This window comes from Schistocerca serialis, chromosome 3, assembly GCF_023864345.2.
Source record: "Schistocerca serialis cubense isolate TAMUIC-IGC-003099 chromosome 3, iqSchSeri2.2, whole genome shotgun sequence".
NCBI classification, from domain to species: Eukaryota; Metazoa; Arthropoda; class Insecta; order Orthoptera; family Acrididae; genus Schistocerca; species Schistocerca serialis.
Window position 1 is genome coordinate 795,221,468 of NC_064640.1, and position 12,982 is coordinate 795,234,449.

Consider the following 12,982-nt stretch of genomic DNA (forward strand, 5'->3'; position numbering starts at 1 on the left):
GAAACAGAGCCAATGTTGCACACAGCAACCTTTACTAGCAAGCTAGTGTCATCAGCAAACAGAAATATTTTAGAGTTACCCATAATATTAGTGGGCATATCATTTATATAAATAAGGAACAGGAGTGGCCCCAACACTGATCCCTGCGGCACTTCCGATTTTGACTGTATCCCACACAGACCTCGCATCACAGTCATTCTCAACACTGTGAATAATGACCTTTTGCTGTCTTTTGTAATGTCTGTATGTCCTTATTCCATTTACGGAAAACAACAATACTTTGAACTCTCTCTCTCTCTCTCTCTCTCTCTCTAAACACAGTGGATCATTATATATACAACTGTATAATGACATTTACCATTAACATTTACAAATATTAGAAATACTTATACTATCATTTACATTCAAGAAAATTTCATATTTGACATTACGTAATTTCATATAGCTGTAAAGCACGCTAACAACGCCATGACAATTGATAATTCTCTAGCTCAGTAAAGCATTCTTAAAATGCCACCCAGCAGATGCTAGCATTACTTGTAAACTAACTTGCACCACTTGTTACTTACAGGATTCTTATGTATCAACTCCAACATTTACATCTCACACTAACCTCATGCAGGAAATGAAAATTAATTATAATTTGTCAGTACAGATGCCACTGAGATTCACTCAAGAGTACTCCATTCTGTTAATCTTATGATTTTTATATATATATATATATATATATATATATATATATGACTCCTAGATACGTCACAAAGTGCAACATGAATTCTGTTGTTCTCTATATACTTCAGTGATCTGAGGGACTGAGTAAGCAGCAATCTGTTACTCTTTGCTGATGACAGTGGGCTTGGACAGATTTTCTATTTGGTCTGATAGATGGTAACTTGTTCTAAATGTGGAAAAATGCAAGTTAAAGAAGATGAGTAGGTAAAACAATCCCATAATGTCTGAATACAGCATTAGTGGTAAGCTACATGTGGCAGTTACATACACTCCTGGAAATTGAAATATGAACACCGTGAATTCATTGTCCCAGGAAGGGGAAACTTTATTGACACATTCCTGGGGTCAGATACATCACATGATCACACTGACAGAACCACAGGCACATAGACACAGGCAACAGAGCATGCACAATGTCGGCACTAGTACAGTGTATATCCACCTTTCGCAGCAATGCAGGCTGTTATTCTCCCATGGAGACGATCGTAGAGATGCTGGATGTAGTCCTGTGGAACCGCTTGCCATGCCATTTCCACCTGGCGCCTCAGTTGGACCAGCGTTCGTGCTGGACGTGCAGACCGCGTGAGACGACGCTTCATCCAGTCCCAAACATGCTCAATGGGGGACAGATCCGGAGATCTTGCTGGCCAGGGTAGTTGACTTACACCTTCTAGAGCACGTTGGGTGGCACGGGATACATTCGGACGTGCATTGTCCTGTTGGAACAGCAAGCTCCCTTGCCGGTCTAGGAATGGTAGAACGATGGGTTCGATGACGGTTTGGATGTACCGTGCACTATTCAGTGTCCCCTCGACGATCACCAGTGGTGTACGGCCAGTGTAGGAGATCGCTCCCCACACCATGATGCCAGGTGTTGGCCCTGTGTGCCTCGGTCGTATGCAGTCCTGATTGTGGCGCTCACCTGCACGGCGCCAAACACGCATACGACCATCATTGGCACCAAGGCAGAAGCGACTCTCATCGCTGAAGACGACACGTCTCCATTCGTCCCTCCATTCACGCCTGTCGCGACACCACTGGAGGCGGGCTGCACGATGTTGGGGCGTGAGCGGAAGACGGCCTAACGGTGTGCGGGACCGTAGCCCAGCTTCATGGAGACGGTGGCGAATGGTCCTCGCCGATACCCCAGGAGCAACAGTGTCCCTAATTTGCTGGGAAGTGGCGGTGCGGTCCCCTACGGCACTGCTTAGGATCCTACGGTCTTGGCGTGCATCCGTGCGTCGCTGCGGTCCGGTCCCAGGTCGACGGGCACGTGCACCTTCCGCCGACCACTGGAGACAACGTCGATGTACTGTGGAGACCTCACGCCCCACGTGTTGAGCAATTCGGCGGTACGTCCACCCGGCCTCCCGCATGCCCACTATACGCCCTCGCTCAAAGTCCGTCAACTGCACATACGGTTCACGTCCACGCTGTCGCGGCATGCTACCAGTGTTAAAGACTGCGATGGAGCTCCATATGCCACGGCAAACTGGCTGACACTGACGGCGGCGGTGCACAAATGCTGCGCAGCTAGCGCCATTCGATGGCCAACACCGCGGTTCCTGGTGTGTCCGCTGTGCCGTGCGTGTGATCATTGCTTGTACAGCCCTCTCGCAGTGTCCGGAGCAAGTATGGTGTGTCTGACACACCGGTGTCAATGTGTTCTTTTTTCCATTTCCAGGAGTGTATATTAAATATCAACCCATAACATTACAAAACGATATGAATTGGAGGGAGCACATAAGGTCATTTGTAAGAAAGGTGAATGGTAGACTTCAGCTTATTGGAGCTATTCTAGGAAATTGTGGCTCATCTATAAAGTAGACTGTTTACAGAACACCCGTGCAACAAATTCTTGAGTATTGCCAGAAAGTTTGGGATCGTTCATAGCTCAGATTAATGATGCAATTAAGATGCATACAGCTAGAACTGATACCAGTAGGTTTAATTAACAAGGTAGTATTGCAAAATGCTCCATGCACTCAAAGGGAATCCCTAGAGGGAAGAAGACATTCCTTTCACAAAACACTATTGACAAAGATAATAGAACTGACACTTGAGATAGACTCCAAAATAATCCCACTGCCATCAACACACACTGCGTAAAAGAACCACAAGGACAAGATAAGAGAAATCAGGGTTTGTAAGGAAGCATATACACAGTCATTTTTCTCTTGCTCCATTTCCTGTTCCATATATATATATATATATATATATATATATATATATATATATATATAAAACTGATCACATTAAGTTTTAGGAAAGCATGCATTTAGTACATAAATAGCAAAATGTCTATCCCATGAAATTTTGTTCCCAATCATTGATTTGAATTCATCAATCACAGCTGAAGGTCAGCCTATTTGTTATTTACCAAGAATATTCACTAATCTGCCATTAAACATTGCACATTATTTTCAAACTGAAGCTACACTCTTCAGACTTCCATAAACCTGAATTATCTGTTAGCAAATTTGGCAGTATGAACTCTTTTTCCATTCAGAAACTATATTGCACTACAAAACAAAGAAAAATCACACAAATAAACAGTTACCCAGCACATGAGGTGATGGCCTGGTCAAAGATGGGAGAGCGACGGCATTGAAAGGAAGGTTCAAAATAAAGAAGAGAAATAAACTGAATTTTGATTGTATTCTGAAATTACAGGCTACATAAGCGCTCATCCACGACAGACTGTGAGGTCATCTGCCAGTGTGAGTGTGAGTTGGAAACAGGGATAGGAAGAGTTAGAGTAGGTGGTTCACGATCAAGCTAGTTGGTGATGGGTCAGGGAGAGCACGGAGAGAGGTAGGCTGCAGGAAGCTGTCCGCATGGTCTGGAAGCTGAAGTACAATAGAGTGACTCAACTGTGTTCTATTACCCAGGATACGGCTAGCAACACAAACCTCATGACCCCTTTCTCACGCCTCTTATTGGCAGACACGTGGGATTGGTTTATTCAGTACAGTGGTGGCATGACGCTTGTTTACTCAACATAGTACTGGAAATGTGTGATGTTGATGCTATAGTTCTCACAAGTTCATAGATGCTACAGGACCTCACAACAGAGCTTGGTTGTAAAACACTGAAAAACAAATAAAATTTTTGTTTTGAACTCTAAAAAATTCCCAGACTGTTGGATTCCCTGTAAACAGTAAACGACTTCTGCTGCTCATTATTAGCGTCATACTGGAACCAACAGTTCACAAGGTCTATCATATGGCAATGGAGGTGGTATGAGAATTGAGCAGCACGGTCAAATCAAAACATTCTTTACTTTTGGAATGACCTTCATATGTAACTTAAAGCACATCACCAAAACATTACTCACAACAAAAAGCTAACCTTTCTTATTCTACTTGAGGGTATTCCCACAGGCAATTTGAACGTTTTGTCGAACAATAGTGATGCATCTTCAAGTTTTTTCCTTTTTGCTTCTGTTGTTTGTAGGCCTTTTGCTTCAGCTGCCCTCTTTCGTTTCCTGGTTTTTGGTTGAAGGTTTGCGCTGTCCATTTTTTTTGCCAGTTCTGTGGAAGGGTGCAATAATTTAGCAAATATCATGTTAACTAATTAATTTAAAGCTACAGACAAGACTTTAACTATTGGTATTAAGGAAGCCAGTTGATTAAAGCATTGTACTGACTTTCTAGGCAGTTTATATAGGAAGTAAAAATTAATTCAGAAAATACTATACATCAGAGAATAAGATTACAACACTTTCTACAACAGAATACAACAATAAATAATCACTGTGTTGCTTCTGATGTCACTGCGATTGCCCATGCTGAAAATGAGCCTAGAAATGAAAGACGCTAAATATGAATATTGAACACCCTGGGTGGAAAACCAATAATGGAAGGAATAAAAGTGGAAGGCAGGTTGCTCCAGGCATATGTGCCATACGGGGCAGTGCTCCAGCACTGCCCCATATGGCACCAGTGCCCATCAGCTCACCTGTGGGCATGTGCAAGTAGTGTAGGCTACTTGTTAGGTGTCCTTACTGCATATACACAAGCCAATTGGTCACCTCTGCCTGTAGGTGCTCACCCATCGCAGTATGATTGCGTAGGCTGCGTTCTGGCTGTCTGACTGCCTACATGTCATCTGGTTACACACCTCTGCCGACTGCAGTCTGATGGAGTTGACTGGCCGGGGGAAATAGAACAGAAGAAGAGGAAGACAGTGACAGGAGAGGAGTGTGTGAATGTAGAATGAGTGAATGAGAGTCATGGGAAAATGGATGGAGGTGGGACAGGACCTAGCAGGTCATCTACATACAGGTGAAGAGAAGCTCATGTTGGCACAGGTTGTGAAGCAGCCATTGAAATGTGTGTGTGTTTGTGTTTTTTGTATTAGTTATATGTGAAGGAGGACATTGTATAGTAGGTTAGCAATATTAACATTTATAACAATAATGGGAATTCCTGAATGGAACAATACCTCTCTACTCTTTACTCTTTTTGTCTTGCTGTGCGACCATGGAGTCACCTGCCTCTTTCCTACTACTCTCTCCTTGTGACGCCCCTACCCTCTCCCCACTTCCATCAGCTCAGGCAAATGCTTTCAGTAAGTGAGTATCAGTAATTAGTCTTGTCATGGTCACAGAAGTGTGCATTTGGGTCTCTGTGGGATTGTGTGGGTGAATGTGTGCTTTTGCTAGAAAGAGGTAGTGCTTGAAAGCTACTGTGAATGTTCTTTTCTGTTGTGCATTTCTGTGTTTCACATGTTGGACTGGTATAGGCGAGTGGTTGCCTTTTCCTTATTTTACGTAATATTAACTGGAACTAGAAGATTTGGAAAACAATGTTAAAATTATAAATTAATTTCACTGTTTAGTATTTTCATATTAATTGTACTCTTTTATGGCTTGCAAAAAAGAATTATTTGAAAAAAATTTAACAGTTTACTTTGATTTAATACTAAATTAGCTTTTATGTGAAGAAAGGTAAAGTGTACGTAAATTTGTGATGACAGCAAATAAAGATTGATATTGTTCCCATGCTTTAAAAAATGGCACTATGATTTTACACACAAAGTCTGACAGAAGTCCTCAACTATTTTCAAGCAACTATTTCTACATCCTCCAAATTGAATACAAGCAAGCTTACCAGCAGTTTGTGTTTGTGGCAAATTTTGTTGCTTTGATTCAATGAGGTTAAACAAAGATTTCAAATCATCTGTGAGGAATGAGTGGCCAATTAGAAATGTTTTTTGAAACTGTGGAGTCCATTGGTGATGCATCAGGAGTCTCTCTGTTACCGGACTTTTGTTTCCAGGTAATTGTGTGGTTGGATGATGAAATATATCTTGAAGTTCATCTGGAAACAAACATTAGAATTTTTTTGTACTGTGAATGAAAATAATTAGATTACACTGATATGTAACTTAAAATAATAGCAGAAAAAAATCTGCCCAAAATCAGTACTGTAATATTCCTTCAAACCAGCATAAGCCAACCACTTGGCAACATGTTGAAATTTTAGAACTAAAAGTTTAGGCTATAGCCTAGACAAACCATGGAATTTTAAAATGTGTGCCTCATTCATTTTAGCAACAGTTAAAATAAAATCAAGATCCTCCCTTTCAACGAGCAGCTGCCCTCCAGTCAGAATAGGACATCCACTCAGTTAAAATATAGCTTAGCGAAATATTTATGTCATAAACACAACAGAATGGTGCACCCTTCAGTAAGAATACAATGCCACATTCCAGATCGCAGCACTATACAAGTGATAAATCAAAGTCATTTCATTCTAACTTGGTGAATGCAACACCTGGGCAATTACTCCCACTGTCTGCAGATGTCCTGTTTTATTTTCAACCATCCCTCTTCTGAGTCACTCATGATCTAACTCAACAATGAGATGGGAAACAAAAAGAGGCATAGCATTTTGTTCAACTTTGTATCCCGTGAAGATCTCTTTTGCTACAATGTCAACTTTTTCATTTCTCTGAATGCCAGCATGCTTTGATACGCAATTGAATGAAATGTGCTTCCCTGTCTTTCCTCTAGGAAATGGGAGTCGTACATTTTGGGCTGTTTCATTTGGTGGTACATTTACTGACGAGCATGGAACGCCCCACATAATTGGTGGAGAGAAACTACTTCCTTGTTCACATCTTATCTGCTCTTGTGTCTACATTTCTGCAGCAAAGATTATTAATTCACTGATGGGGAGGCTCCTGAAGAAGTTGTCACAGAAAACAACTGAATGATCCCCTATTCATAAGAAAATGTCAAAACTGTGCCGACACTGTAAAATATTATAAAGTACTTACATGAAAACAAAATTAAGAGTGGTTTCTTTTCTAAAATATCTCCAAATTAAATCTACTTTGGTCCTTAGCAAGAATACTCAGCAGCATCAGATAATTCACAGTGGAACTGAACTCACACTCTAAGATGCTATGTTCCCAAGTGTGTGTTAATTATCTCCTCCAATTCTCCATTTCATGACTTGTGAAAAAAAAAAAACTTTATTTAGGGAGATTTGGTCCTTTACAGGCTTCATGGAGTCATATTGAAATAAAGTAAGAAGCTGCCTTGTCTCTCATATTAATATCAAAAGAGCAGTGTCAATTTCTTTAGTAGCCCTTGTGAAGAACCTGAGCCATCTTCATAGCTGAGGATGCTAACGCATGCCTGTGTTCTTGGACTTAACTTTGGAGGAAGCAACTTCAGATAACAGCCAAGGGGGTGGAAACTATCACTATTATTACCCTGACAAAGGGAGGAGAGGTCATAGCATCATGGGAGATGTTTCCTGATCACCAGATCTTGCACCAATGACTGGATTAAATTCCAAACTTCCCGGCAGTGTCTCACGGAGTGATTGCATGTGACTGTTGATAGTGATCCATCTGTCGGATGAATATGTTCAGCTCGGCTGCCCACTTGGTGCTATTCAAGAGGAGTGGCTTGTGCACCAGCACTGGGCATCAACCTCTTCCTTCTCTAATCATCATCATCATACAGGGTTGGCAAAATAAAACTAGCCCAGCAAATATTGTAAATATGACTAGTGTTGGATTGACCCTTGTTAATTAACATCATTGAAGATGCACGAAATGGCTACCATTGATGTTGAAGAACCAGAAAACTCCTGATTCCACTAAAAGCCATTGGCAGAACTCAATGGGCAAAAATTTGACACGACACTTCACTTGTGCATAGCAGTAAAATTTGTAGGGATACAGATGCAGGTCATTTTTGATAATGTATGGACAGAATTATCTCTTATTTCTCACTTGCACAGATACTCTTGAGCAAGGTTTTCTAGTGTTTGAACTCTTTTAGGATAGTTACAGTTTTTATTTGCTACAGAGCCCATTTCACACTATTTTGCCACTAAGATTCGCACTACAGACCTTTTCTGGAGGTTTTGCCAAAACACTTAAAGTCTTAAGCAAACAGTTCCGCACAAATTTTTGATTAACTGCACTTTATGTAACAATCGACAATGAATGTTTCACTGCGAGCACCATTTTGTGTTGCGTTCAACAGGTCACTAAATATATATGCTCCTTTTACTCACTCAAAAGTAATGACACAGTGAAGTACTTGGGACAGAGCAGGCTGTTCCAGCCCAAGAGCTCTGCTGTGGGCAACTGGGCACCAGCAGACAGGAATGAGTAAACAGCTCCTGCACAATGTCACAGGTGGACAGGGCTGGGCAAGCAGCTTTCATGAAGCACTTTGCACAAAACACTAGCCAGGAAGAAGACCACGTATAAGGCAGTACTGGGTAACTGATTATAATTAACAAAAACATTAATATTAGCCAAACGTATGAACATTTTATTTAGTTTTTAGAAATACATTTCTGTTTATTCATGATTGATGAAATATTGGGTGTCAGTTCTTGAGCTGCCACAAGATGCACAATACTCTTAAGTATTGGGTCATGCTGCTGGGATCTTTCTGCAGTTTTTATTCTCTTCATTATAGAAGACAGTTGTTCACAACCATAGATTAGATTAGATTTACTTTCATTCCAACTGATTCATAGTGAGGAGGCCCTACAGGATATAGAACGTGTCACAAAAACAATAACACATGACAAATATTTACAACTAAATCAAATAAGCTAATGTACCCTCCACAGGTCCCAAGTGGAATGATTGTCTTTTTTTTTTAATGAACACTCATTTACTAATATCACATTAATGTACTGAATTTAAAAAAATATTTTTTTTTTATAAGTTAATAAACATATAATAGAACTACTACAATACTTATTTACCATGAACACATTACTGCATTGAAATTGTGCAGAAGACACACACACAAAATCAGTTGGTTCTACTGAGAAACTCATCAGTGGAGTAGAGGGAATTGGCCACCAATAAATCTTTTAGGCTTTTCTTAAACTGAATTTCATTGGTTGTTGAGCATTTTATGCAAGTTATTGAAAATTTGTGTTTCTGAATAATGTACACCATTTTGTACAAGAGTAAGTGACTTTAAATCCTTGTGAAGATTATTCTTATTTCTAGTACTGAGTCCATGAACTGAGCTGTTGGTTTGAAAAAGTGATATGTTTTTAATGACAGATTTCATTAAGGAATAAATATGTTGGGAAGCAGTAGTTCGTATCACTAGTTCCTTAAACAGGCCTTTGCAGGATGTTCTTGAGTTCACACCACATATAACTCTCATTGCACATTTTTGTGCCCAGAAAACTTTAGCTTGGCTTGATGAATTACCGCAAAAAATAATCCCATGACATTAGGGAGTGAAAGTACGCCTAGTATGCCAGCTTTTTCATTTTTATACCCCCTCTGTCTGACAGAATTTGCATTGTAAATAGAGATTTGTTTAGACGCTTCAGCAGTTTTGTGGTGTGCTCCCCCCAGTTGAATTTATTATGAAGCTGTAATCCCAAGAATTTAAGACTGTCCACTTCTTCTACCTGCTTGTCATCACATGTTAGGCATATACTCGTGGGACATCCCTTACAAGTTCTGAAATGAATGCAGTGTGTTTTTTCAAAGTTTAGTGACAAGGAATTGGCTAGGAAACAGTGATTAATGTCCACAAATATTTTATCAGCCGATCTTTCTAAGACTCCACTTGATTTGCTATTTATTGCAATGTTTGTTTCATTGGCAAACAAAACAAACTTGGCATCTGGTAATGTTACTGATGGAAAGGCCATTGATATACACAAGAAAAGTATGGGCCCTCGGATGGAACCTTGTGGGATCCCACATGTAATTAGTTCCCAGTTGGATGATGCTTGATAGCTTAATACATGTCTCTTTCCTAATAACACCCTTTCTTTCCTGTTAGAGATATAAGATTTGAACCATTTTGCAGCATTTCCTGTTACACCATAATATTCTAATTTACTTAAAGGGATATTGTGATTTACACAGTCAAATGCCTTTGACAGATCACAAAATATACCAGTTGCCTGCAATTTTTTGTCTAATAAATTAAGTACATTTTCACTGTAAGTGCAGACAGCCTTCTCAATATCAGAATGCTTTAGAAATCCAAACTGCGACTTTGACCGTATGTTATTTGTGATAAGATGGTTATAAAGCCAATTGTACATAACCTTTTCTAAAATTTTTGAGAATGCTGCAAAACTGAAATTGGATGAAAATTTGACACTATTTCTTTATCTCCCTTCTTAAACAGTGGCTTAACTTCAGCATATTTCAACCATTCAGGAAATATTCCACTGATAAATAACTAGTTACACAGATAGCTTAATATGTTACTTAACTCAGAATCACACTCTTTAATTAACTTTGTTGCTATTTCATCATACCCACTAGATGTTTTTGATTTTAAAGATTTTATGATGGACATTACTTCTGCTGGGGTAGTGAGGGTCAAATTCATATTATGGAAGTTACTTGAAATATCTGGTCTGAGGCAACATCTACAGAACATGACAAGCCCATCTTTTCAGTAACAGTTAAAAAAAATTTGTTAATAAGTTCTGCAACACTATAAACATTTATCACCAATGTATCATTTACTCTTATGTTATTTGATATGACAATCTTTTCCTTGTAATATGTTTGCTTTGATGTCCATATTACAGTCTTTAATATTTTCCAGTATGTCTTGTAATGTGCTATAGCATCAACATCAGAACAGTTTTGGATTGACAGATACAGTTTTTTTTCTGTTTTACAAGATACCTCTATTCCTTGAGTAATCCATGGCTTCTTCGTAAATTTTGCTCTAACCTTGGTTAGTTTTGGAGGAAAACAGTGTTCAAATAAGGTAGGCACTTTATTAGCAAAAGTGTTATATTTTTCATTCATGCCATTAGCACTGTAAACATCACTCCAGTGAATGCCTCTGAGGGGTGTCCTAAAATAATCAATTTTTGGATTATTGATTACTCTCTTGAGTTGAGATTTAACAGATTTTATATCCTGTTCAGTATTAACATTTAACTGAAGGAACCGCATGTCATGGTCTGAGAGGCCATTGACTACTGGTTTTGTAATACGAAGGTCGTCCACAAAGTAAGTCCCCTTTATATTTCTATCCGCAGCAGTGCTACGATCGCAGTTCCAAGCACGCGCGGCAGTTACTCTGACTCAAGGAGAAGACATGTACTCCATTTTCAGATTGCTGCTGCTGACGTGTGCTTTGTAGTGCTTCTTTATAATGTCAGCCGTAATTGAAAATGCCACAGCATGTGAAATCAGATCTGTGATTCGTTTTCTAAATGCAAGGAAAGTTAAACAAAGGAAATTCATTGGCAAATCTGCAAGGTTTACAGACAAAATGCTATGAGTGAATCAATGGTAAGAAGATGGGTCAGACTGTTCAATGAACGATGTGATCAAGTGCACGATGAAGAACAAAGTGGACACCTGTCTGTGGTTACTGATGAACTGGTTCACACAATTGAAGAGAAGATTGAGCACAACCCTAAGTTTACACTTAGTGCCCTTGCTATGGAAGTTTCAGAAATCTCACGATCACTAATTCATGAAATTGTTACGGAAAAACTGAAATTTCAAAAATTTTCAGCGGAAAACTTTGGAGCTCCTCAAAAACAGCACGATCTCCGATGTGGTTGCTAAGAGACTATGTACACAGGCGCCCGTACCTCCCAGGCTATACGGATTGCCCAAAATTCACAAAGATCATGTGCCACTGCGGCCTATTGTGAGTAATATCAGGGCACCAACGTATAATCTTGCGAAACATCTGGCAGCGCAATTGAGCCCTTTAGTAGGAAAGTGTGAGCATCATATCCGTAACTCACAAGACTTTATTCGTCGGCTCAAGAACTTACGACTTGCACCATCAGATATACTCGTGAGTTTTGACGTAGTCTCACTTTTTACTCGTGTACCATTGCAGGAATCGTTGTTGCTCATTAGCGAGAAGCTGGATGGGGAACTTTTAGAGTTATTCCAACATGTGCTCACCTCGACATACTTTTTACTTAATGGACAATACTTTGAACAGACTGACGGCGTCGCAATGGGTAGTCCCCTGTCACCCATTGTGGCTAATCTTTTCATGGAAGACTTCGAGGAGAGAGAGCTCCAGATGTCGGATTTGAAACCTACGTGTTTTTGGCGATATGTGGACGACACCTTTGTTATCTGGCCTCACGGCATTGCATCGCTGAATGTTTTTCTTGAGCATCTTAACTCGCTTCATCCCAACATCAAGTTCACGATGGAGATGGAGAAAAACGGCGAACTTCCATTCCTCGACGTGTTGGTACGGAGAAAAGAAGATGGCACATTAGGTCACTCAGTGTACCGTAAACCAACACACACGGACTTATACTTACAGGCTACCAGCTGTCACCATCCTTCGCAACGAAGTGGTGTACTGAGGACTTTGGTCCACAGAGCACGAGCCATATCAGACTCAGACAGCTTATCCAATGAGCTACTCCATCTGCGTACCATTTTCCAACAAAATGGATACTCCGAACGGGAGATTCGCCATGCCTTACATCCAAAGCGGGTTACCCAACGTGAGGAAGTGGAAGAAGGTGAAGAACAAAGGGGAATGGTCATCTTGCCATACATCGGCGGTGTCTCTTCAAAAATAGGGAGACTATTGAAGAGGCATAAAGTTAAATGTGGTTTTTCGTCCGCCGGCAAAACTCAGAGCTCTCTTGGGCTCATCTAAGGACAGCCTTGGCCTAAGAAGACCCGGTGTTTACGAGATTCCTTGTAGCTGCGGCATGTCGTACATCGGACAAACTTGTCGCACTGTAGAAGAGAGATGCACTGAACACCGACG

The 12,982-nt window shown here is 40.3% G+C and overlaps 1 protein-coding gene across 1 annotated transcript in view; it reads right to left on the minus strand.

Annotated features, from left to right (window-relative positions):
• Positions 1-12,982, minus strand: part of LOC126470637 (Fanconi anemia group M protein) — a 243,069-nt gene that overhangs the window by 37,111 nt on the left and 192,976 nt on the right. The window contains exons 18-19 of the mRNA XM_050098618.1: positions 5,847-6,056; positions 4,084-4,265 (exon numbers count right to left, since the gene is read on the minus strand). Coding sequence (XP_049954575.1) covers positions 4,084-4,265; positions 5,847-6,056 — 392 coding nt within the window. The remainder of the gene's footprint in view (positions 1-4,083; positions 4,266-5,846; positions 6,057-12,982) is intronic.